At 39.8% G+C, this 26,707-nt stretch overlaps 1 protein-coding gene across 2 annotated transcripts in view; it reads left to right on the top strand.

Annotated features, from left to right (window-relative positions):
* Window positions 1-26,707, top strand: part of PAPOLA (poly(A) polymerase alpha) — a 45,173-nt gene that overhangs the window by 15,462 nt on the left and 3,004 nt on the right. The window contains exons 4-20 of one of the 2 annotated variants that reach the window (XM_028716117.2): window positions 37-118; window positions 1,838-1,947; window positions 2,258-2,311; window positions 3,522-3,633; window positions 4,664-4,753; window positions 4,852-4,990; window positions 6,473-6,545; window positions 8,159-8,279; window positions 9,307-9,391; window positions 14,051-14,104; window positions 15,738-15,857; window positions 16,786-16,895; window positions 18,598-18,719; window positions 20,245-20,387; window positions 21,020-21,117; window positions 22,514-22,734; window positions 24,470-24,532. In XM_028716117.2, the coding sequence (XP_028571950.1) occupies window positions 37-118; window positions 1,838-1,947; window positions 2,258-2,311; window positions 3,522-3,633; window positions 4,664-4,753; window positions 4,852-4,990; window positions 6,473-6,545; window positions 8,159-8,279; window positions 9,307-9,391; window positions 14,051-14,104; window positions 15,738-15,857; window positions 16,786-16,895; window positions 18,598-18,719; window positions 20,245-20,387; window positions 21,020-21,117; window positions 22,514-22,734; window positions 24,470-24,532 (1,797 nt within the window). Of the gene's footprint in view, window positions 1-36; window positions 119-1,837; window positions 1,948-2,257; window positions 2,312-3,521; window positions 3,634-4,663; window positions 4,754-4,851; window positions 4,991-6,472; window positions 6,546-8,158; window positions 8,280-9,306; window positions 9,392-14,050; window positions 14,105-15,737; window positions 15,858-16,785; window positions 16,896-18,597; window positions 18,720-20,244; window positions 20,388-21,016; window positions 21,118-22,513; window positions 22,735-24,469; window positions 24,533-26,707 lie in introns of both variants that reach the window. The other variant, XM_028716070.2, reaches the window with a different exon arrangement.

Here is a 26,707-nt window from a genome sequence, read left to right as displayed (position 1 = left end):
TATAAAAATTCAAATCCTGTGTTTGCTCCCTTTTAGAATCTTCCACAGTCTGTAATAGAAAACGTTGGAGGGAAAATTTTTACATTTGGATCATACAGATTAGGTGTACATACAAAAGGTAATGTGTCCCTGATATGTACCTAATATTTTATACATTTATAAAATATGTTTGCTTAGTGCTTAGTTGGTAGCCAATAGAAGTATAAAAATTCACTAAAGAGCCTATAAAAACTTTTACGATTCTGCTGCAAGTGACATCAATGACTGGCTTGGACAGGAGACTTGCCCTCACACAAACATGTGATTAGGAAAGGATGATCACTAAGGGCTGTACCATAGCAATCATAGCAACAGCTGGTTTCTGTGACTAGCCATACTTCCAAAGCACAATGGTCTCATAGGTAGTTCTGTCTACATCATTTAATGTGATTCTATTAAAATTAATTATTTTAATGTTATTACATTGAAATAAATTACGGTTTTTGCACCACCACAGTTCAGTAGAATGCTACTCCTGAAATGCAGTCCTAGGACAGCAAAAGGAGCTCATCTTAAGATGAGGGAATGTCCCTCCACAGTTGGACACATTTTGATAGCAACTCATTTGTGTTTGTGGGGGGCTACTATAGGTGCTGGTATAATATTAGATACATTTTTAAAATGAACTTAGAATGAATTAAATTCTGATTAAATATTAAAAGCCTCTGCAGACACACAGAAACTGCTAGGATCTGATGCTAAAATAAAAGTGCCGGGACCTGACACTTGATGGTGGCAGGGTAGGTGTTGGTATTAATGCAACAGAGCTCTCTGCCCTTCCACAGCACACCTGTGCCTTGCAAGGCAATGAGATTAAAAGAATATTTCTGCCTTGTGTAGTTCAGGCCAGTCAGAACTAGAGAGGATGGTACTGTCCTTCAGTATATATTATTGTTTGTCAGGAGTAGAGTTGGGGCTGCCTTTTCTTGGTGGCCATTGTATACTTTATGTAATCTTTAGTTGTCTGGTGCACTAATGAATTTATTTGCATTCATGTTTAATGCAATATGGCCTAATTGCCACTCCATAATAAAAATATCCTCAACCAGTGTCTGCTGCAGGCAGGTAATAAATTAAGAGTGAGGAGATATGAGAGTTTTTAACTTGCATGCTGTGCTACCTCTGGTATAGATAAGAAGCCTAGCATTGAAGCTCCATTTTAGTTTCATATAAACTATTGAAAATTGTGAACTATATTTGCTTATATTAAAAAAACACTGCTGCTTTCCAAAAGTAGCTTCAGTGCAAAACAATAAGTCAACTAAGTTAAATTGAGCCTTGTTTTAACTTATATTTCCATTATCAATTATATCTTTGTAAGTTGAGGATCTTACTTTTGGTGGTTGATTTCAAATGGTAGATTTCTTGAAGTGGAAGTTGCTGTACATACTGAGTGAAAGAATGTACAGTCGCACCTTGGTTGATGAACGGAATCCATTCTGGAAGTCTGTTTGACTTCTGAAACCATTCAAAACCAAGGTGCGGCTTCTAATTGGCTGCAGGAGCTTCCTGCACTCAATCGGAAGCTGCATCGGAAGTTGGGTTCCAAAGAATGTTTGCAAACCGGAACACTCACTCCCAGGTTTGCAGCATTCAGGAGCCAAAATGTTTGAGTCGCAAGGCGTTCCTCAACCAAGGTATGACTGTATTTCAATATGATATTACCATTTTTAAGCGCAGTATTTAAAAGAATCCTGTGCTGCAATAATTTCTGTTCAAAACGATACCATTGCACTGTTGCCTCTTTTCTGGTAGGCTTTATGTGGTAACTAACTCTGTTTATTCACGCTTCTTTTAGGTGCTGATATTGATGCATTGTGTGTTGCACCAAGGCATGTTGACAGGAGTGATTTTTTCACCTCGTTTTATGAAAAACTGAAACTACAGGAAGAAGTAAAAGACCTACGGGTATGTGAATTACTCTATCTAAAGAAAGACATAAGTCCCCAAAGCGTTACGATAATTGTACATTAAGAACTGAGTTGATTATAGGCTGTTTTAAATAAGCATAATGTTTCAGTGATGTTGGAAGGGTTATTGTAATATCTATTTCTATATTGGAATCCAATTTCTGATAGAATTGCTTGCTGTTGTAAATTCTGGTTGACGTAGAATTAGAGTTGAATGGAATAAAAAAGCTATCCTAGCCAGGCCCTTAAATAGTTCCTGTTGAAGATCTGGTATGAGTACTAGTCATTGTAAAATATTTATTTTTCAGGCTGTTGAAGAAGCATTTGTTCCTGTTATCAAACTATGTTTTGATGGAATAGAGGTAAGAGTAATTAAGACAGCTTTTGCACCACCATCTGTTCACATAGTCCACCATCTAGTCACATAGTCCACACTGAGGCCATCCTCACATGGAAGTTATTTGTATGAACAGTTGCTTCCTTTTAAGGGACATATACCATGCAACGGTAACTTGCTTTTTAGTGACTGCTCAAAAAATGCTACTTTAGTCATGGAAATTGTGGCATCCATTTAAGATTCTATTTCAGATATTAATATTGTGCAGCTTGAAGCAGTAGGGTGTATAAAAATTGACCCCACTTGGAATAAAGTATCCAGACCCATCCACACATACAGTCCCCAGCACACACAGAAAGATGTGTGTAGTAGCTCATTCACAATTCATTGCAGTCCCAAAATGTTTGCATGTGGTCTATTGCCAAGTGTGAAGTGAGACAATGTTACTGATTAAATGCATTCTTCCCGTTGCTGCACACTAAAATGCTTCCCCAATTTGTCAACAATATGTCTTACATGCAATGTAATACCTTTGTAAGAAAAAGATCATGCTGCAATTAGCTGCTGTCTTTTGTGTTGCTGCTGCTGCTGCTGCTGCCCCCCACCATTAGTCTCATGCATGCACAACAGGTCAAGGGAACTCCAGGGTTCAAGTGGGCAGCCTAGCCAAGTGAGCCGACAGGCAGGTGGTCAAGTAGAGCAAGTGAGCAGACCGGCTTTCACACACTCCCTGTTGTCACTGTTACCGTGATAGAGGGTGAAAGTCTTTCTCCACTTAGTCCACCACCACCAGTAGGGAGCATGCATTTCAAAATGCATGACTGTTGGTGGCAGAGCATGGTGAAGGAGCAAAAGACTTTCCTCTTTCCCCTTTTTTCTCTGAGTGATGACAGCAGCAGGATCTTAGGATTTGGGTGAGCTGCTAGAGAAGGTGAAGTTTGGGGCAAGCAGTGAAGGAATGGGGATTGGGCAATGGTGGGAGTAAAGGGTAGGCACGGGTGGGGTTTGAAGGAGCTGGCAGCTTGACAGGTGAAATGTAATTGGAAGGAGGGCAGCAGTCCCGAGTTCATTAATATGATCACTGGCTATACAAACTGAGAAACTAAGTAGCGCTGTCTCTACAAAGTACATTTTGTGGACTTTTTTTTTAAAAAAAACAACAGTTCATAGACTTAATTATTAGCATAACAATGGAATGATAACATACTTCCCTTCTTTGTTCTTGCTTGTTTTAGATTGATATATTGTTTGCCCGATTAGCACTTCAGACTATTCCTGAAGACCTAGACCTTCGAGATGATAGTCTTCTTAAAAATTTAGACATTAGATGCATACGAAGTCTTAATGGTAAGTTATGTTATAATTTCATTTGGTATTCTTTTTTATAATTGAGAAGACAGCTTTTTGAAACTTCATACAAATATCTTCTGTGGCAACAGAAGATACTGCATATTTCAGTATTGCATAATAGTTGTTCAGTATACATTGATTAAAAGTGTAATAATTGTTAAAGTGGCTGTCAAAACACTGTTTAGAGGTAGTTTTAATGACATTATTGCACACTGCAAGAATCTGAATTCTGCTGACCTTCCTTTGCAAAGATAATTAGTCTGTTCAGTGTTAACCATAGACAGAATTAAGGTTGATTGATGTTAAAGTGTGTATGTTTTCCCATTCCTTAATATGGCTTGAGGCAAACATACATATCAATCTATGCAATTTCAGCTCTTAATTTTGTTCAGTTACAAAGTATCTGAATTTGTTCTTAAATCAGATAGTTCATTTAATCTGTTTGGGTTGTATCTAAGAGTTGTCACTCAGCTGTCATAGAAATTGAGAGGAAAGCAATCTTGGGGATCCCCTGCACCCCTCTCTTCTTATATCTGTGTCCCTCCCAGTTCCACTGATGGAAGCCTTACTGTCAGCTAAGCAAAACGGCTAGATATAACCCTGTGTATCCCAGTCCCACAAACAATTTGAGATAACAGAAAGTAGTGCAATAATTTGCAATGAGAGTCAAGCAAGGGCTTAACAAAGGCATAAATTCTCATTGATGTGGAATGGTGGAGGTGCTCGATGTGACACAGAAATGCAGAATTGGCTGTAACTCTGCCTTACTGTGACAATTGTATATGCTGAACTACCATCTTTCAGGTTATAGTATAGCACAATATTATATTGTGATCTTAGGTTTTTGTTGTGCTTGTTGAAGAGAGAACCTTTATTGTGCATAGCTTTGTATTGGTTAGGCTAAAAAATAATTAGGCTAAAAAAAAACCCTCTTCTGAAAAAAAGCAAAGTAATCCCAAAACTCTCCAGTTTTGTCTAATGTCTTTTCTTTAATATTCATGATGGGAAAATGGTTTCTGTTTTCTAGGTTGCAGAGTAACCGATGAAATTCTCCATCTAGTACCAAATATTGACAATTTCAGATTAACACTGAGAGCTATCAAACTATGGGCTAAACGTAAGTGGGGTTTTACAAAATGGATTTTTAAAAAATGCTTATATCCAGTTGAATGAAAGTGACTAAAGTTGTCTTGTCTTTTATCTCTACAACAACAGGGCACAACATCTATTCCAATATACTAGGTTTCCTTGGTGGAGTTTCCTGGGCTATGCTAGTAGCAAGAACTTGCCAGCTTTATCCAAATGCAATAGCATCAACTCTTGTACATAAATTTTTCTTGGTATTTTCTAAATGGTATGTCTTTTTAGATTACACTAAAATAAAATTTATTATAGACCCTGAATTTTAGTGTTGTTTCTATGACATTCCTTCAGATGGTGTCAGGTTAACAAGTGTACTCATAGGAATATTAATCACCCTTCCGAGAAATTGCAAGACACTTGTCAGGTTTTATTTTATAGTCCTCGGTGCAAAACATCTACTTACATTATGTGAGGCACTTAAACACATGAGCTCTTGTGGAGCTCTGGCCTTTTTGTGTGGCTCTATCCATTTTAGGGCTAATTGAGCAAAGGGTCACAGACGGCATTCATACCTAGTCTGAACGGGTTGGTGTGTTAAAATGGGGACTCTTTAAGGTGAACAGCATTTGCCAGTTCATATTTGATATGATTGTGCTACATGTTTAGGGGAATATCTGGGATAAGTGAACTACCTGTCTTCTAAAGCACAAAAAATATTTTGCATAACTGGAATTATTTCCATATACAAGAATTAACAAATTTCTGCATGTGCTCTCATATAGAGATGAGATTTCAAATTAAAAGTGCAGAGTTCATTGCACAACACATGCTAGCTGCCCATCATCTGAAACCTTCTTGGAACCTTTGAAGATTTGATTTTTCTAATGTTAATTTGCTGAATTGGATTGATAGTAGCACCTTGGCTGATGTGCTGCTGCATGGTTTCTCTAGGAAAAACTGATATGTTTGGGGGAGCTGTGCCTGTAAGAATACTAAATTTAAAATGTACATTGCACCGATGCACTATTGGTACACAAGGTTTCAATAAATAATCTGGTTGTTTAACCTGTTCCAAATACTTCTAAGGCCTAAGACAAATGGGTAGCATAGTGTGTGTGGAGTATAATCTAGAGTGGCACTTCAAACTTGCAATAAGGTTAGCTTCTTAAAAAGCATAACTTTTTATGGACAGAATAGCTGACGCATTGAAGATACCATTTTTTAAAAAATTAATACTTCCTATCAGTCCTAGGATCAGTTTGCACATAACACCAGTGTCCAAGTGGCAGGGGGTCTCTTAAGCAAAGACACAATTTATAGGGAGACGTTCTACATGCATTTGCCAAATTATGTGGAGTGTCCATACTATTGGTATCTTGCTGCTGTCTGTTGTTACCCATCGTGGACATGAGGAATGAGGTGGATTCCAAATGTTAAAATAATGTTCCCCATAAATATTTCTAGCATAACAATAGCCCTAAAGAAGTATGCCCTAAAGGTGTATCCATTTGAAGATGAATGGCTAAAAACCAAACCTTAAGCATTTGTCAGTTAAGTGCTATGAAAGTTGTTTGGATTGAAGGGAATAAAACAAAATTCATTCCTTAAGAAAGCTGGTTAGGCAGTTTTCTTTGAAAGAAGCTTCGTCTGATGCTGCGTCTGGTGTATAAAATGAAGGCTCACATTCAAACATGCTTGCTTGTTGTTATAAATAAGTGCTTTTCTTACTCAGTGCTACAATCTCTCTAAACAGGGAATGGCCAAATCCAGTGCTATTGAAACAGCCAGAAGAATGCAATCTTAATTTGCCTGTATGGGACCCAAGGGTTAGTGTATTATTTTTTCCCCCTATAAGATCAATCTGCTTAAAACAAATTGCTTAAGCCCTAAGGAATCTACCTTTGTTACAAATACAAATACTGGTTAGTTTTACAGCACTTCTATACTTTCTCTGTAAAATGTAGGCTGTCACTTAATTTTGTCCCAAGTTTTTACTTGAAGCCTTCTCCTCCCCCCCACCCCCCTTTTTGGCCTCAGGATCTCTTTTTTTGCTGTAAAATTCCCCAAATGCACAGTCTTAAAAATGTGAATACAGTGGTAACTCCGGTTGCGGAAGGGATTCATTCCGGAGGTCCGGTCGGATCCCGAGGTGTCCGCAACCTGGGGACCGCTTCTGCGCATGCGCAGACTGCTTCTGCACATGTGCGTGGGGCAAAACCCAGTAAAATATTTCCAGGTTTTCTGTGCACGCATCCCGAAGTTTATGTAACCAGAGGGTTACATAAACGGAGATTCGACTGTATACTTAAATTGGGTATTGCATCCATTTATTCACTCTATGATTTCTGTGATGACCATAGAAAGTTGGGCCAGTACTGTACACTTATGCCATAGGTGACTACTCTGTAGGCAGGTGTTTATACTAAACTAAGAATAGTAAGTAGCTTTTTGCCATGAGTTTTTTCCATTTTTCCTTTAGAAAACTCAAGTTACTTTCACGGGATTCCCAGTAATCTTCTATCTGGCACTGATTAGGGCCACATCTCCTTAATTTCAGCAGTACTATAGGATTACTTGCTCCTGGGCTCCTGCAAGAATTACACGTCATGTATTATAAAATAGGGTATTTTTCTCCCTATTCAATGTGGCTATCACAATCGAGTTCTGGGCTTGCTGAAACCCAGTTGGATATCAGAATTGTGACTACACAGTGCGTGGAATCGGAGCCTGTTGGTTGACCAACACAAGCAAAAATTGGTGTATATGAAGACTGTACAGTTCATTTTCAATAAAAAGTTTACTTTAATAAAAGCCCACATCAGATGTTATGATTGTTTTTTGCCTTGTTATCCTTTGGCATATGAGCAGTATGTAATACAAGTCCTTTGTACTCCAGTAGCTAAAGAAAACCATGTAAGGAAATGGTAAGGGTTCAACTTAAAATAATTACAACTTTAAAAGTATTGACATGCATCTGCACGTTTCCTTCCTTCATCAAACATACTGTTCTAAATAAAGGATATGTTAAACACATTTGATCCTGTTGGGTGCTTAGTTTTTTGTTTTACTTTTTTGAATTGGCCTCTTCTGACAATTAATATACAACAGGGGGAAAATGCACTACATATTTCAAAAGGGTTGCAGACCGTAGTGTGCCTGGTAATAAAGTTATTCATGTATCAGTTAGGTATCACTCCAGTTTCATAATTATAGACAGGCTAGCATTCAGTACAGGTGCAATTGGAAAACAGATAATTAAGTTTAATCTGCTCTTAGAAATATGTCACTTTTCCTGAGTTTGAAGTAGGCTGCCAGTATTAATTACCTCACTGACGTCACTAGTGGTATATAACATAGGGATTTTTTTTTCAATGGACAGATCCACATTTTTTAACTTAAATGTGATTGAAGAAAACTGATTGGCTGTTATTATATGTAGGTAAACCCCAGTGATAGGTACCATCTTATGCCTATAATTACACCAGCATACCCCCAGCAGAACTCTACCTACAATGTGTCCGTTTCTACACGTATGGTGATGGTTGAAGAATTTAAGCAAGGTAAGGAATTCTGAACATCTATTCCCAAAAGAATGAAAATAACCCTCCTCAGATTGTGTGTGTTGATAGTTTGGATCCAGGCATTGTGCTAATGCTTATCTAGTAGCTTTTTCTAATTTGTAAAGGCTTTTAGAAATAGCATTTCCAAACTAATTGGAAAGCAGCAATTCTTAAGTGTGGCTTCTTATCCAGCTTCAGCTTTTCTGTGTATTGCAGTAGCCCAGTACTCTCTTTGCTTACAGCAGCTGGGAATAAATATATGGTAGTTTGGATATACTGGGGGGGAAATGGGTTCTTGGAAACTTGTTCCACTGGTAAAATGCTGGTCAGAAAGGACGCTTAAGACAGTTTTAGTACCTGGAAAGATGGTGGTGTATCGTAATTATTTTAGCCACAATTGAACACGAGATGCACAACTTGTTGTTTAAACACCACTTGTACATAGCCCGTATAAATGAGGTGTTGTTTTTTTAAAAAAAGTATTTGTTTGTTTGCTTCCCTGGACTCCTTTGGATGGAAGGGCTGGTAATAATTTGAATAAATAAGTAAATAGTTCAGTGATACTATTCATAATGTCCCGGGTTCAATTCCCACCACTTCCTATTTAATTTTTTTTCCCCATTTGGAAAGATCAAGGCAGAGAAAGACGCTTCGGTCTGAAACTTTAAATAAACTGTAGTTGGTTATTTCTTAGTGCAGAGTTGTACACCACCATCTAACTTAAATTATGAACAAACTTTCAAAATTATCTCCTTATGGGTCAGGTTGATAGCTCAGGGATACAGCACTTTCTTTGCATGTAAAAGGTTCCAGGTTCAGGATCTATCATTTCCAGGTAGGGTTGGAAAGCTTTGAGGGCTACTAGGCAGTGACATTGCTGACCTAGGTAGGCTAATGGTCTGACTCATTTGGCTTTCATTGGGTAGCTATATTTTCATTTATATGCTCTTAACTCCTTGTGTTCAGTAAACTGTTCCGATGAAGAAGATAATATATGAAAAGACTGAAATGTGTTTTTATAATTCAGGTCTTGCTATCACAGATGAAATTTTGCTGAGTAAGGCAGAGTGGTCCAAACTTTTTGAAGCTCCAAACTTCTTTCAAAAATACAAGTATGTATTTTATGGCATGAAAGATGTTTTATGAGTATCTATTTTAACACTTTCACACTAATTTAAGCTGGCTAACTTGACTAGCAATAGTTATAGTGGACAGATGTGATGACCCTGTTTTGCACGACATTGATCAAATTTTACCTAAATATGATGGGACATGTATGCATTTCATTTGAATGTAAGATATTTGTGGCTTCTAATCATTTACTAGTAAAACACTTTTTAAAAGTTACCCACTAAATGCAAGCAATGCAAGCACTCTCTTCTGGAGGATTTCTTGAGACTTGCCAGGTATTTTAAGGGTTCCTAATAAGAAGAAAGCTTCTTGACTGTTTCTTGTATTTGGGTGAAAGTTGTAACATAGTTTATTTTATTTATTTTTAAACTCACCTTATTTGCCCTTGGTTAAAACTGGTCAGATGCCCACACCAAGCTGAAACTTAAACATTTTTTGTATTGGGTGGTTATGTATTAAACTAAACAAAATGACAATGCAGCTTTTCACCCATTAAAAGAAGACTGATGATCATGATAATGCGTCTGTGTTTTGATTCCTCTAACTTTGCATTACAAATGCTAGAATCTTATACAGATTTTGGAAGGCTAATCCACTTTGTGTCAAAATGGAAAATGAGCGTGCACACCTCTGGTATTTCAAAGAATATTGAAGATGTTTCTCTTAACACCTCATTTTGACAAAGTGGAAGGAATGCTAGGACTAATTTATCATGAAGTAAACCTTTCTTATCCATCAGTTATAAATGATATGAGCGTCTCAATTGTCATAGGTTTCTTAATTCAGGTGCTGCATAGATTAAAAAAAACAAAAACTAATTGCAGTAGGTTTTCTGACCATCAAGGAAGAAAAATGGATTTGGTATACATTTAGTGTTGTCCAGATTTTGAAATTGAAAGGTTGGATAACTAGGTCATGAATACTTTGCCCGAAACATAATATTCAGTCTTCTCCCTGTCTGGTTCCTATATGTGTTGTCACTTATATAGCAATATAAGCAGAAATTTCATTACAGTACAGGTATACGTGAAAGAAGTTATGTTAAAATCCATGATATTAATTTGAGAAGATGTTTTAGGATCCTCCTGCCAGTGCCAAATCACCTTTTTGTCTTCCAGTCGATGCATGAAAGATTAGCATACACACATTATTAAATATTAATTTCCTTTGGTAAAAAAACCATATTGTGAGAAAATGAAATAAAGTAGCCTCTAAGTATGTTTGGGGGTTAAAAACAGAGATCTAGTTGCCAGACCAGTATGATCAGTGGCTGTAAAAAGAAGGCTAATGAGTCAAATGCAAAATGTCCAGAGTGCCACTGGTATAGACAAGCTCTTGGGCATTGCTAAAGGAACTCTCTGGATTCCGACCTTTTGAATGGTGTCAAGAGTCAGGGGCATGGATTTATCATATATCATAGCATATCATGTCATTACAAATATTCTCTAGGCATTCAGTCAGGAAAGGGAAGCCTGTGGCATTCCAGAGATTGCTAGAGTATAGCTCCCATCATCCCTGATCATTAGCATTGGAGGCTGGAACTAATGGGAATTGCTGTCTAAGAACATCTGGAGGACCAGTGGTTTCCCATCCCATCTATCCATTAAATTAAGGCAGCAAATAGCAGGCCAGCTAACAATTTCCATCAAGGAGAATATTTGTAATGACATGATATGCTATGATATATGATAAATCCATGTCCCTGACTCTTGACACCATTCAAAAGGTCGGAATCCAGAGAGTTCCTTTAGCAATGCCCAAGAGCTTGTCTATACCAGTGGCACTCTGGACAACAGCTCCCCTTGCAGTAAGGGATGAACACGAAGTAGTCGGCTTTTCCTCAATTGATTCACCAAAAAATTCAGAATAGGAATTTCTAGATGTCGCCATATGATCACTTTAGAAAGGTCTGCTTAAAACAAAACAAAAAAACCTTTGGGTTCGTAATTACTCTAGTAATTATTCTGTAGACTTATTAAGACATTTATATACTGCTTAATTATTCACATTTCTAAGCTGTGTACATAAAACCAATCCACAGAAAATGGGTCAATAAAGCAGTACAAATTAATCAAAGAACCAAGTACAATCCTAAAATGCCTGCTGGAACAAGAAAGTCTTAAGCCTTGCGCTCTCAAGTTCAGCAAGGAGGGTAGCCTGTCTAATCTCAGTTCAGAGGGAGTTCCACATTCTTGGATAATGGTTTGATAAATCTTGCGTTGTAGAGTTGGAAGGAGACCCTGAGGTCATCAAGTCCAACCCCCTGCAATGCAGGAATCTCAACTAGATCATACATGGCAGGTGACCATCCAACCTCTGCTTTAAAACATCCAAGGAAGGAGAGTCCTCCACCTCTCGTGGGAGTCTAGTTATAAAAATTTGAAGCCCCAGCCCTGGCTACACTGTTGGACTCCAGCTGAAAAACCTACATGCCAACTAATAAGAAATCCAACTGTATTGCTTGTCAGAGTTGTCTGCACTTCTACAGATTATGCTGACTGCAATCTAATCATCAATAAACTGTTGTGCACACTAGATCCATAATTTATCTAGATCAGATTTTTTTGATCAAGGTGTTTGGTAGCTACACATGGAGCTAAGTAAACCATGTTTGTTCTCCAAATGCCAATTTCTCATCTGTGTGCTCACAGAAACCAGCTAAAGCTTAACTCCAAATGTTTTTGGTTACAACAGAAACAGTTTGATTGGCATATTTAGGAGACTGGTGTTTAAAGTTGCAGTCATATGGCATCTCAAACAAAAAACACACTCTTAAGAATCACCAGTATTCATATTGTAAAATGGTTTTCAGAAAGTGTCCTTTGCCCTTCAGATATCATTGCAAATTATTTCATACTGTGACATACCTTAAAAAAAAACTACTTCTAGCATTTAAAAAATTATATTTATATTATATTCTGTTGGTATATTATGAGTTGTTATATATTCTTCCTGTAAAAACAAACAAACTAGACTGCTACTGTGGGAGGAAGAGCCACTTAATAATGACATCCACTCACTCAGAAAATAACCTGTACATATTGGCACCAAGATGCTCAAGCCTCTTCATTATATTTAATTTGTCTGTGTGAAAAGATTCCAGACCATTGGCAATTTCTCCCCATTTTTATTTTAATACTATAAGAGCTGTAAACTGGGACTTGCTTAAATTGCTACTTATAACAATCAGTTGTTAACGTGCATGTTTTTGCACCAGTTTCTAAGAATGGAGTTACAGGTTCTGATAAGATTCTGCTTTCTTACAAAGAACCTTTCTGAAAAACACAAGTCTTATTCTTTTTAACATGTCCAACAGGCCCACATTTGCAAATCAATATTCCCAGTCCTGGGGTGTGTTCAGGATTGGCATGGAGCAGAACTCTACAAAAATGAGTGCTCCTGCAGGAGGAAGAAAGACAGTACTCTCAGGGATCAAGTAAATCGTGTTTGCTCAATAGAGGCCAGTTCCCCCTTCATTCCTATAGCCCTCTGTCCACAAAAATCTGCTCCCAAGTATTGCAGCACCCTCTGTAACAGCTGAGGGCCTCATGGAAAAAGGCAAAAACTGCCACCTTCTGCCCATGGGAACATCCAGTTTGTGGAACAGGAGCCTCTGCTGGATCCAACTCACAAAAGTGAATGCAACAGCAGCTCTAGATCCAACTGCCTGTTTGCTTTGTAATGCTGATGTGGGGGCAGTATATGTTGGGGCAGTTGGTGATGTTGAATTCTTCCACCTGATTCTCCCCTGAAAATCTCCCTTGGTCTTGCAGTTTTGCAAGGGAGGAAGGGTGTTATATAAATTGGATAGAAAAATAAATACTGAGCTGCGGCTCTCCTGTCTATATTAAAGTCTAATCGGCACATGCAGAGAGTTTGCTAAATTCTGCTTTCTGCATTGCACTACTGCATCCTGCCACAGGTGTTCTCATAGACCACGTAGAAATCATGTGCCCACAAATGCAGTATTTTATTTCAATAGTAAAGGGATAGCGTTGTTGGCACACAACTGAACTTTACTGCCGCTGCCTACACAGCAAAACACATTTGGTATTTCGGATTAGAATCTGTATTTAGGATTGAGGTGTCACTTGAGCCTTGCAAAGGCTCTGCTCTTTCATGTAGTATTCCAGAACTATTTTGATTCTTTACCAGTCTTGTCACAGTTCTTGGTATGGATCATGGGGATGTCTAATATTTAGAAGAGCATTTCTTAACAGTGCACTGTAAAAATAACACCTGCCTGCTTCCTTTGATTAAAAATACATTTATGTTACCCTTCCCAATAAAGTCCTCCCCCATTACGATTTATCCCTGTTTGCTCTCAGTTACAGTTATGTGGCTGGTGGGTGTATTTCTGCTGATTCTACTAATGTTATTAGTTAATACATTTTTGACAAATACAACTCTTTCAGATAAATGTTAACAACTTAATAACTTCTAAAGGTCACCTGAATTTTAATTGTAGCTTAGACATAATGAATATTCACTTCTCATTGACTGAAGCTATGAAGGCATTGTTAATCTTACAATGAGATTTCGTTTATTGGAAATTCATGAGGTGTTGAAAATATACCAGTTATAATCTGAACTTTCAAAATCAAGATCGTATAGTATGTTTGTTTTTTTTATCTTCAAAGGCATTATATTGTACTTCTAGCAAGTGCACCAACAGAAAAACAGCGACTAGAGTGGTGAGTACATGACCACTCCCTATGCCTCCTTCCCCTTTTAAAGTTAACATTTCATCTGGATCATTGTTCTTGCTTTTTTTTTGATTATATGTTTTGTGTTTCTATATTGTGATTTTATCCTATGAACTGCCCTGAGACCTGTGGTCCTTAGGGCGGTATATAAATTTAAATAATATAATTAGTGCATATTCTAAGGATGTGAAGATGTTTCAGGCTGCACAAGTCACTCTGAAGGAGCAGTTGGGTACAGGACCACCTGTCTTAACACAGATGCTAATTAGAGCTATCAGGAACTCCTGCCTTAAAATACAATGGAAGGGGAAGGGCTGAGCTTGATGAAGCGCTTTTTCTGAGTTACTCATAGTTCAGGCTAGCAATTAAGTGTTTTCTCAATCTAATCTGTGACTTGAAAGCCTTGCAAACCAGGGAATGAGGGAACGTGCCATGAAGGCCATGATATTTTCACTCTCTTTTTCTTGAATGCTATTTTACTGCAAAAAAGTATTATAAAACTTTTAAGTAGAGCAAATATTTTAGAATGATAATGCACCTTAGGGTTTGATTTGTAGCTCACTAGAAATGCAAAAGCTGTGTTATAGTTTACAGCCTTTGCTAAGCCACTGTTGAACCTTCTGCTACTGCACAGGCTTCCTTAAAATTAAGGGAGAATTAAGAGCTCAATGCCTATAACCTTAATTTAACTCCTTGATACCTGTGTATAGTATTGCATAGCTGTCAACTTTTCCCTTTCCTTGCTAGGAATCCTATTCGGAATAAGGGCATTTCCCTTAAAAAGGGGGCAATGTTGACAGCTATCGTATTGTAGTATTAGGATTATGGGGAAGAGTCTATGTTGCAGCATTCCCCCTCTTTTCTTTCTAGTATAAGCAGTTCATTCAGTTTTTAAGAGCACTTTTGGGGCTACAGTGCTACCTCGGGATGCGAACGGGATCCGTTCCGGAGTCCCGTTCGCATCCCAAAGTGAATGTAACCCGTGTGTGCGCGGGTCGCGTTTCGGCTCTTCCGCGCATGCGCGTGACGGCATTTTGAGCGTCTGCGCGTAGCGAAACCCGGAAGTAACGCACTCCGTTACTTCCGTTACTTCCGGGTCGCCGCGAAGCGCAACCCAAAAATATTCATCCCAAAGCGTATTTATCCCGAGGTATGACTGTATTCTGAGAATTCTCAGTTCTGCATGCCAAAGTGTTTAATATTAATGGGATGGCTTGCAGTGGGATGGGGGTCAAAATCCAGAAACAAATTGTAGGTGTTAAGTTTTATTTAGGAGTATAAAAGCAAAAAGGACAAAAGTTTACAGAAGGTCTTTTGATCCTTTTAACAGAATGAGAAAGAAGCATTTTTTGCCCATTCCCCCTACATCCTTTTTGCCACCTCCCACACTGTTTGAAGGGCTTCCCCAACCTCCTTCAGTTGTGAACGGAACTGTGTTCATGGCATCTCTGGATACTAACCCATAGTACACATAGTAAAAATGATTTCATTACAAGTGTACTTACCTTCCAGTTTTTGTGTGTGTTTCCAGTACTAGTTGAATTGGAGCTTCCTTTTCTCAACTAAAAAAAGAGTATCTTTACTTGCAGTATTCAGTATTAACAAGTTTATTTGTATTCAGGGTTGGCTTGGTAGAGTCAAAAATCCGTATTTTGGTTGGAAGCTTGGAGAAGAATGAATTCATCACACTGGCTCATGTAAATCCTCAGTCATTCCCAGCACCCAAGGAAAATCCTGACAAGTAAGGCTCTTAATGAGACTGTTGGCAGAAACTTCTTACTGAAAGTGAAGGGGTGGGAATCAGGTTTACTGTTAGTATTGTCAAATGCTTTACCAAGATTTACGCTTCTTTCTAATATAAAAACATCATTCGGAAGAGGAACTCTCTTGTTCTTTGTCAATACATACAGGAAATGGAAACCATTACTACCTCTCCTGTGTTACAAGTGCTGGTTTAGATCCAGAAATGTACTAGCAGAAAAAATATATAACATTTGTGCTGTTACATGAACTGTTGCACAAGAGCTAGCTTGAAGACACTAGCCACATTTGCACATAATGGGAAACTAAACTTTCTAGGCCTTGTTTGCAAAAGGGCACCTCTGGTTCTGTCTTCCTGTTATAGATCAGGCACCAGACAGTCCCAGCTGAAAACATTTATTGTCATCAAAACAGTCAAATGCTGTTGTGTATCTATTTTTGGAGAGGCGTTGCTTGTTGCAAATTACTTAAGACCAAAATCAGTGGTGCAGTTTATGCATCTGAAAGGTAAAAATAAAAATAAATATGTGTGGGTTTTTTTGCATCACATTGAAGAAAATCACACTAATGAGCTGGAATTCTAATGTGGATCTAGAACTCAGATTGCCAAACTTGGCCTTCTATTTGAACATTACATTTAGCATATTCTCTTTTGTAAATCAGAAGTAGATCTATTATGACTTAAAGTGAAATATTCCTAAGACCATGACGTTTCTCAAGTTATTCAGGTTTTTTGTGACTGTATTATAGCATCCAATATGATTTTTTCTGTGGTTGGCCACTGAAGAGTAGCAGTAATAAATTAATACTAGTTGGAAATGGTTGGTTACTGAAAGGTGTATTTTTAGAATTTTCTGCTGTTTTCATTTGTGATGGTAGTTTTTACTTTATTTTCATTTTTTTTGCAGGGAAGAGTTTCGTACAATGTGGGTGATTGGGTTAGTGTTTAAGAAAACTGAGAACTCTGAAAATCTGAGTGTTGATCTTACATATGACATTCAGTCTTTTACTGACACTGGTAAGCTTGACTCATGGAAATCGTTCTATCTCTAAAAATATGACAGCTAAGTTAATTGTGATTTGCCTTGGATCACAGATGTCCTTGCAGTTACTGACAACTGGTAGCAAAACATTTTCCTTCATAACAATAATTTCAACATTTGTTGGTATAAATAGTCTGATCCTGTGACCAGGGCCAGTAAGTAACCATTGTAGCAAAGTTGGTCTCGCCCTGTGCTGCAGCTTCCACAGTGGACCAGTTGTCTGTATCCCATCTGAATCATAACATGCAAAATAGTCACATAGCAATATTAAAACTTGTTGGTTCTCTGTGATCATCATAGTGGCAGTTAGTGAGGTCTGAAAAGGCAGAATGCTCTCCACTTTTCGACACTGCAAAAAAGTGTTAACTTGCGAAGAAGCTTTTCTTTAAAAGATAGAAATGGAGAATTGTGAAGCAAAAAGAGACAATTAAGAGGCAGCCTGGATAGAAAGAGCTCTAAAGTTCAGGCTTCTCTTGAGAGAGATTCCACTTCTGAAGCATTGTTTATCATAGCAAGGCAGTACAGGAATTTCCATTCTTACACGAACATCCCTTTGTTAAGGTTCACTGACACTGAACTTACTTCTTTCCAACTTCCATATTGCATTGGAGTTATAGGAAGGTGTCATGTTTTCATAGTGGAACACTAGTCTCTCATCTTGCTGTTAATACCAACTCCCACTTCCAGTGCCAGTTTACACTGCAAACATGAATTCCCAAAGAGGAGTTTGCAGCTCCCCCACAGTCCTTATAGTTGCCAAACTAAGCCATGGTTTGTTCTTGGCTACAACTTGTGGTTAGTGAGGAGAGATCGTAACCACAAGACCAAATTCAGACAACATGCCAAGCCAAACCTTGGCTTAGTGTGACAGTAAAAAGGTCTGGCAGGGAGTAGCAAAGTGGCTAAGAGCAGCTCTTTGGGAGTGTTCTTCTTTGGACTGCCTTGCTAAGCCATAAGTTGTTGGATCAGGCCCATAATTTTGCAGAAAAAAATGTGTTTATGATGATTTTGTATTGCATAAAGCCCTTGTGAAATGCTGCTGCAGAGCATTTCAGGTGGTATTCAGGGCCAGGTTTTCGGGGGACCAGAGAGGGGGCTTAGAAAGAGCAGGGGGAGCTGCAATGTATCCTGTGACTTGGTGGTGCTAAGAGAGGAAAACAGATTTGCAGGAGCAACCACATTGCTAGTAGCAGTGTTGACGTTTAAAGAAGGCAAGAAGGAAGAGAGGCTTCATGCAACTTTTCTGCAGAATTACTTACACCACCTTGGCTATTATCTCTGTTCCCCCAGTTGTGATTGGGTAGGTGCAGCTTTTTGAACCTGAACTATGAGCTACAGCAAAATCCTGTTAACTTGCCTTAGCATCTGAGCAATGTGACCCTGCCTACAGCCAAGAGGAGGTGCTATACAAGATGTAACAACTCTTTTTCTTTGCCACCTTGGGAGAAACTTTGAGGCAAAAATAGTAAAAATCACATAATGCCTTTTGAAAAGTTAGGAGAAAGGCATTTGGCATGATGATGCGGCACTGTGCATATTCCTTTTTCTCAGGATTGAAGAAAGTACCGTTTTTCATTCCAAAAGCAGAATTCTCAGGAATGCAAATTTCTTTCAGGGCAGGCAAGTAATGGGCTTTCTCCAACTGTAAAACATCTTAATGGTCTTCTCGTTATATAGTTTATAGGCAAGCAATAAACAGCAAGATGTTTGAGATGGAAATGAAAATTGCTGCAATGCATGTTAAAAGGAAGCAACTTCATCAATTGCTACCTAGTCATGTGCTTCAGAAAAAGAAAAAGGTAAAGCTTCAAATGAACTGGCAAATATATGTGTGTATACTCTTAATACAAGCATATTCTAGTATCCCAGATTTCTGATGATACTAACTTGTCATAAAATATTTGTAGTCATAATTATAGGATGCCCAAATTCTCTGTAGGCAACCCACTCTTCTTGTCTTCTCTGACATGATTCTAGGATTATCTTTGACTTGTAGTTTGGGTGGTAACTGCTCAGAATTCCTGAAGCATTTCAAGTTAGTGAAACTTGCTTATTTTTAACAGTGGACGAGGATTAAAAGGAACAATGTTAAAAAAAATCCTCAGAGGCATTCGCAGAGATACTGCTTTGACATCTGTCAACAGTGATTTCAGCCTTATGCAGCAATTCTCAGACTTGCTGTAGCAGGTCTGTTGAACTTGTGAGAAAATGAAGTTACCCCAAGTACCGTATTTTTCGCTCTATAGGATGCACTTTCCCCCCTCCAAAAATGAAGGGGAAATGTGTGTGCGTCCTATGGAGTGAATGCAGGCTTTCGCTGAAGCCTGGAGAGCAAGAGGGGTCGGTGCGCACCGACCCCTCTCACTCTCCAGGCTTCATGCAGCTATCTGCAAGCCTTCAGAGCGCAGCGGGAGTTCCCGCTGCGCTCGGAAGGCTTGCGGATAGCTGCCTGTTCTGGGGACTGGGGTCGGGGGAAGCTCGGGCTTCCCAGTCCCGCAAGCTCCGGGAGCAGCGGGGAGGTTGCGTGCAATCTTGCCGCCGCTCCTGGACCTGGGGGGGGGATAAATCCCCCCCTTTATTTCCCCCCTTAAAAACTAGGTGCGCCCTATGGTCCGGTGCATCATATGGAGCAAAAAATACGGTATTTATTTTTTTTAAGTACCAGCTCATCTGGAATACCCTTTCACATAAAGTCCAGAGATGGGCATTGCATAAGAAAAGGCAAAGAGGAGGGATCACTGACTTCCTGCAAAGTTGGGTGTACGGAAGCATCTGTGTCCCTATTCAAATGTTGCTTATGGAGCAATCTCAACTTTGTAATAAGACACTTGGTCTTTTCTACTCCCCCTCATAGTGATAAGAAAGCAGCATCTGATCCAGTTTGTGCAATGTTGCTTGCTTGCTTTTTGGCCCCCCAAAAAGGTCAGTTTTAGGAAATAATGGAGAATTTTCTGATGTGGTGTCAGTTAGACATGCCTCACTCAAGCCCACATCAGGCATTACTCTTGTCAGTGAGGGGAAGGATTTGCACATGTACAAAACTTTCGTGTTGATAAATAGGAGAGAGTGAATTAAAGATAACAGGCATGGTATGAGCAGACTTCTCTTTCTCTGTAACCCATCCCCTTCCCAAATCTGCCCTGGAGGATCTCCCACTTCCAGGGCAGATTTTGGCAGTGCGGGGGGAATTCCTTCTGCACCATCGTAAGTCTGTCCTGATGACAGGTGGCCATATAGGATGTCACTATTTTTCTGCCAAATGACAGTAGACTTTCTTACTGCTCCTGAATAGCATTTTGTGATTTATGGTCTCACCGATTTCAGCATTCGACAGAAGGGGTCAAGTTGACAGCGCTGAACGACAGCAGCCTAGACTTATCTATGGATAGTGATAACAGCACATCTGTGCCTTCTCCTACTAGTGCTATGAAGACAAGTCCATTGAACAGTTCTGGAAGCTCTCAGGGGTAAGAATTCGGCTATCTGATGACAACATTCTCTAAACCACATTTATCTCAAAGTAAAAGGAAACAAATGTTTGCTGGGTTTGTTTTTCTTGTCTCGGCACATTTCCACATAGGGGTTCTGCATCTATGCAGAACATCCATCCCTACCTACTTTCAAGGTGTACTAATTAAGCATCATTGCTCCTTCTTCCCATGCCATAGTGCTTTTACAAGAACTTCCTGGTGCTAGAGTAGTATTTTATTCAGACAAAAGCAAGCATTATTTCTCTTTATGTTTTGTCTCCTATCATTGATGGCCTGTCTCTTCTAACACTCTGTGCGGAATTGCCAATGAGGGTGTTGCTTTCCAAGTTGATGGCTTTCTGATGGATTGAAACTTATAGGCTGATAATTGTGATTTGAGCACGTACAGATTGTGGCCCACCAAGCTGAATGCAGCCCCTCAGCCATGTATTCTGGCTTGCCAGGTTCAGCTATCCTGTTTGTACACCCCTAGGGAGTTAGTAATTCCAGGAGGCTTATCAAGCCTCTCTAGATGCTGGTGAACTATTTGACTTGGTGAGTTGCAAGTTGTGTGGGCTTGCTTTAATTCATGAATGTGTTGTGTTTTTTCAAAAAAATTATTTTAGCAGAAGCAGTCCTCCTCCAGCTGTGACAGCAGCATCTGTGACCAACATACAGGCTTCTGAAGTCACTGTGCCACAAACAAATTCCAGTGAAAGCTCAGGGGGTAGGAACATAATAATATTATGCAAATACTACCTTTCTAAGTTGGTTGTCCATTAAGTCATTTTTTTTCTCTCTTTAAAATTGTTGGTGATTTGCCACTTGGCAGAAACATATTTGCAGTACAAATATTGCCATATACTTTGCAACTTGTATTGTGAAATTACATGCTGATAAAGCAGCCAAAATGCAAACAGCAGAATTACTTTTGGAAATTCAGAATCTTTTAAAATGGTCTTTGTGCTCTTCACAATATGGTTACACAATGATTGCACTGCAGCTAAGCAACATTGTTCCTCTGACAAAATTGAAGTTATTTCCCAGCTTTTTTGTCCTTGTCACCCACCCCTAAAATAGTTTGGCAATATGGAAACAGAAAATCTTAACCTGCCCTAGAGTGTGCATGTAATAAAACATGTGAATAATAATCCATTATTTAACCAGTTGTCAGTATCTTAATGCTAGGGAATGTGATACGATGGTTGTCTTTAGACAATAACATAAACAAAGTTACACTTTTGCTAATGTCAGGTCGTCAATATTAGGAATTCTCTGTCATGGCATTGAAAGTGCTTCCAAGGAGCCCCAGATTTGAAACTCAGCATAAATACTGTGAATTATAAATTTGATGTATTGTATGCCTTCAGATGGCAGTATTTCCTGCTGTGGAGCTCTGAGCACTGAAAAACAGAACTCATGGCCGTTGAGCCTTCAGTCATTGCTTAAAGCTCAGTAACAACAAGGTTTAGAACCTTTTTAATGCAATACCAGATTTCCCAAGGGCAAGATTAAGTACTGAAACCCATGTTTTGTAGTATGATGTATTACATAAACGCTTGATTCCTCCACCCCACCAAGTAGCCATTTAATGTTCGTGTTGAATGCAGTTTGACCTTGAAAACTGAAATGTCTTTGAGCAGAGCTGTACATATGTTGTGATTCTGTGGGAGTGCAAAAGGAGTATAAAGTGTTGATTCCTGAGAAACTGGGCTCTTTTTTGTTTTTAAAGAGAACGTAGCCTTTTGAGACATAAATATATGTTTTAAAGTGTGCGAACAATGCTTGTTGAACTCTCAGGTGCCAGAGAGGTGTGTTGAATAAGTTTATCAGTGATTGAGGATGGCCCATAGTGTCCCTCAGCCACATGATTTGGAAAGCTGGAATAAATTGTATAAAATTGCAAATTTGGGTAACAAATAACATACAATATGAAAACACTGGAGATTTGCACCATTTGAGAAAATTATCCAGGCCACAAAATTCCTCAGTGTAGGACTTGGATTGCTTAGGCACAGAACTCTTGATTTATTTATTTTTTAGTTCTAAATGTACAGCCTTGCTCGTGGGATTACATGCTGAATATTTGATTTCATGGTAATCGTTCCAATATATTTCCCAAGGTTCTTCAAGTGAAAGCATTCCTCAGACTGCCACACAGCCAGCCATCTCTCCACCACCAAAGCCTACCATCTCTAGAGTAGTTTCTTCAACCCGTCTTGTCAACCAACCACAGAGACCTTCAGGAAACGCCACACCGAAAGTAACTAGCCCTGTAGCAGGTGTGAAGAGGACATCATCCCCTCATAAAGAAGAGTCTCCCAAAAAAATAAAGACTGAAGAGGTAATTTTATTTACTATTGATTTGAGTTTTTTTGTGTATGCTGCCAGGAAGTGGTACCAGAACTATAGGATTAATTCCTCAGTCCTGGGAACAGAGTTTTTAAATAGGTGGTGAATTCATTGATTTCCTATGACAGCCAATGAGATTTCTTTGAACAATTCAATACAAGTGAAAATAACATCAGGAATTAGCATGCAATGCAAGCAAAAGGTTTTACACAGTTCAGCCTTCTCACTACAAGTTGCTTTTTCCAGTTATTTTAGACATCCTGTGGAAGATTCCTAGGTGATTCCAGAGTTAGCAGGGTTAGTGAGAGGGATGTATGTGTTATCTGCACACAACATGTTTTGGGAGATACCCATGTAGCAAAAGTTGCTCCTGGTTCCAGTCAACACACAGCTTAAGGTCTGAATAGTTTCATCTCTTGCTGAGATGAAAGAACTTGCTTGGCTTTAGTCTGGATTTAGGGCAGGGGTGGGGAACCTTTTGGGTGGCAGATCCTAATCAGGACCAGCCTTGCAGGCTGAATCCTACAGGTGTGTGGGATCATGTACCTGTCACTCGAATGCCATCATTAAGATGCTGAATGATTGACAGCGGCGGGGCTGCCCATCTGTCAAAATCCTTCTTTGCAAGCCTTCCCTTTGTGAAACATTGCTACCAACTATTTTCCTTCAGCATATTGTTCTTGGACTCCAACGAAATATTTGAATCTACTTGTGTTCAATTCATTCTCAATATGTAAAGCTACCGTATTTTTCTCTCTATAGGACGCACTTTTTCCCCTTAAAAAATGAAGGGGAAATGTGTGTGCGTCCTATGGAGCGAAGACGCCATAGCCCCGCGACCCTCTCCAGCCGGGAGAGCGCGCGCGGGGCAAAAGAAGCCCCCCGCGACCCTCTCCAGCTGGGAGAGCGCGTGCGGATAGCCCCGCGCCCCTCTCCCAGCTGGAGAGGTGACGCGCGACTATGGCAGCAGCCTCTCCGCTGCGCCTTTCCGCTGCTCCCTGACCTGCTCTTTGGGGCTGGTGGTGGGCTTCCTTTCAGGTCGAAAGGAACCTGAAGCCTGGATAGCGAGAGGGGTCGGTGCACCCCGACCCCTCTTGCTCTCCAGGCTTCCAAGGTAGCCGCCTGAACGCACCTTAAATGGCACCTTGTTTTAGAGCAGGAAAACAAGAGGGGGAAATTCTCCCCCTCTCTGCGCAGCGCCTCCTGCCGCTTCACTGAAGGGGCGCTGGGCAGAGTGGGGGAGAATTTTTTTTTTTCTTGTTCTCCCCCCTCTAAAACAAGGTGCGTCCTATCGTCCGGTGCGTCCTATGGTGCGAAAATACGGTATATTTTGACAAAGTTCAAGTCAGCAGTGGAATAAGGTTGGCAGAGGGGTACTTTACTGCCACCAGCTGTTCTTGGGAAGCCTCTCCCAAGAGTCAGAGGGTGCACACTGGCACAGGGAGCAGTGAGAGATCAAAGAAAAATCAGACGAAGGCACTTCCCACAGCTTAGTTTATGGAGAGCGCTTCTCCCAGATTTTTATCAGTTAACACCAGAAATACTTTCCCTCCGATTCAGGGAATCCACATCCTTGTGCCTTGGGAGAGGCTTTTCAGGAGGAGGGGACAGGAAAGTTGCCTCCCATTCATCCTCTTCAGTTGACATTCCTCTAATTCCAACCGTCATCTTGCATCATGGCCCGCTGTCCTTTTTAAGATTTTAATTTTTGTTCTGTTTTGTGACAGGAGGAAGTGAATGAAGATGCTAGCTGTCTTGATACAAGTGATCACGATAAAACAGAAACTAAGGTAAACTTCTCATACAACTGTAGTACAGTGGTACCTTGGTTTACGAACTTAATCCGTTCTGGAAGTCTGTTCTTAAACCAAAGCGTTCTTCAATCAAGCCGTGCTTTCCCATAGCAGCGGGGGACTCAAATTACACTCAACAGGAAGTGGAACATGTTCTGCTCCTAAGGCAAGGTTCACAAAGCAAGATACCTACTTCTGGGTTCTCAGCGTTCTGAATCCAAGTTGTTCATAAACTAAGCTGTTCTTAAACCAAGGTACCACTGTACTCTGATTCCCACGGCTTCTGAAACATGATGCTTGTACGTTCAAGTTTTTGGATTACTTTGTTTTCTTGTTCCTCATGGAGATACTTCGCATAATGCAGAGAGGCATATGTGAGAAAAAAGATTGGTTTGGGAGCAAAAAAATAGGCTTGAAATTGCATTGATAAATCCATGTTTACTTTGAAAACAGCAGCTAAAAATTAGCATTTTCCATTTCTGACAGCTTCAGCATATTAAGAACAAAAGATACCTGCTAGATGAGATCAAAGATCCATCCAGTCCACTATAGCCAATCAAATGCAACAACAGAATTACAATTCATCAATCACTTAAGTGGCATCACATCTAGGTTAAACTGAGACAAAAGATTTTTATCACATTACATGGGTTAATTAGCTTACCAATGCCATGGTTCCTGTGCTATCTCTGACTGTTTCTTACAAATGGTTCCCTCCCCCTCCAGGTATTAATACAGTCATCTCAGCAATTATCACCAATCTTGTGCTGTTAAAGGTGTGCCTGTTTAATATAAATTTAAGCTGTAATCATTTTTGTCATCCAACTCCCACCGTACAATTTTCTTCTTTATATACCTGCCAACTAAGATTTCACTTCATGCATCTGTCAACGTGAAATCTTGTGCCATGATAATTTTGTTGGTCATTAAGATGCAACGAGACTCTCTTGATTGTTTGGAGCACCCGTGTTGTGTAGATACTGACATTTTACTGCTGAATATTTGCCTGTTGTTTTGCACTTGGCCAGCAATAGGTTGTTGAACCTAATCCGGGAAGACCTCTAAGAGGCAGGAGTTTACAGTACTTACCCCAGAATGCTTAAAATAGGTGGTATGGAAAAATTTCAGGAATAGTGTGTAACTATTTCTATCCTCCTTGACATTAATAGCTCATATAGTGGTACCTCGGGTTAAGAACTTAATTCGTTCCAGAGGTCCGTTCTTAACCTGAAACTATTCTTAACCTAAGGTACCACTTTAGCTAATGGGGCCTGCTGTGCCGCCAGCACGCGATTTCTGTTCTCATCCTGGGGCAAAGTTCTTAGCTCGAAGTACTACTTCTGGGTTAGCGGAGTCTGTAACCCGAAGTGTTTGTAACCCGAGGTACCACTGCATTGCCATTTTCAAAGGCGCTATCCTCCCCACACACAGTGCCAGGGAATATGAGAGAATCGCTGTTTTCCCCTTCACCCTGCAGATTAAACAGGGAGAAATAGCAGTGTATAAACAGGACATGGGGTAAAATACGTTACCACAGCAGTAAGTGTAGGGGGGAAATACTATTACTTCCAAACTTAGGTTTCAGCATGCTCTGCATTTTAAGTGAATAATAGAATCGTAGAGTTGGAAGATACCCCTAGGGTCATGTAGTCCAACTACTTGCAATGCAGGAATCTGAAATAAAAAATCTGTTATAGACGGCCCTCCAACTTCTGCTTAAAAGCCTCTAATGAAGGAGGGTGCTTGTGGAAGATGCTGCAGCACCATTGTTGTTATTATAAAGGTAAAGGGACCCCTGACCCCGACTCTGGGGTTGCGACGCTCATCTCACTTTATTGGCCAAGGGAGCCGGCGTACAGCTTCCGCGTCATGTGACCAGCATGACTAAGCTGCTTCTGGCGCACGGAAACGCCGTTTACCTTCCCGCCGGAGCGATACCTATTTATTTACTTGCACTTTGACGTGTGTTCGAACTGCTAGGTTGGCAGGAGCAGGGACTGAGCAACGGGAGCTCACCCCATCGTAGGGATTCGAACCACCGACCTTCTGATCGGCAAGTCCTAGGCTCTGTGGTTTAACCCACAGCGCCACCCACTGTGTGATAATTAAGCTGTGCTGTAGCATCAACTCTTAAACGTCTGGTGCTAAAGTTATGTTGGATCTTGCTCATAC

This window comes from Podarcis muralis, chromosome 1, assembly GCF_964188315.1.
Source record: "Podarcis muralis chromosome 1, rPodMur119.hap1.1, whole genome shotgun sequence".
NCBI lineage: Eukaryota > Metazoa > Chordata > Lepidosauria > Squamata > Lacertidae > Podarcis > Podarcis muralis.
This window is presented reverse-complemented; position numbering and strand designations above follow the sequence as displayed.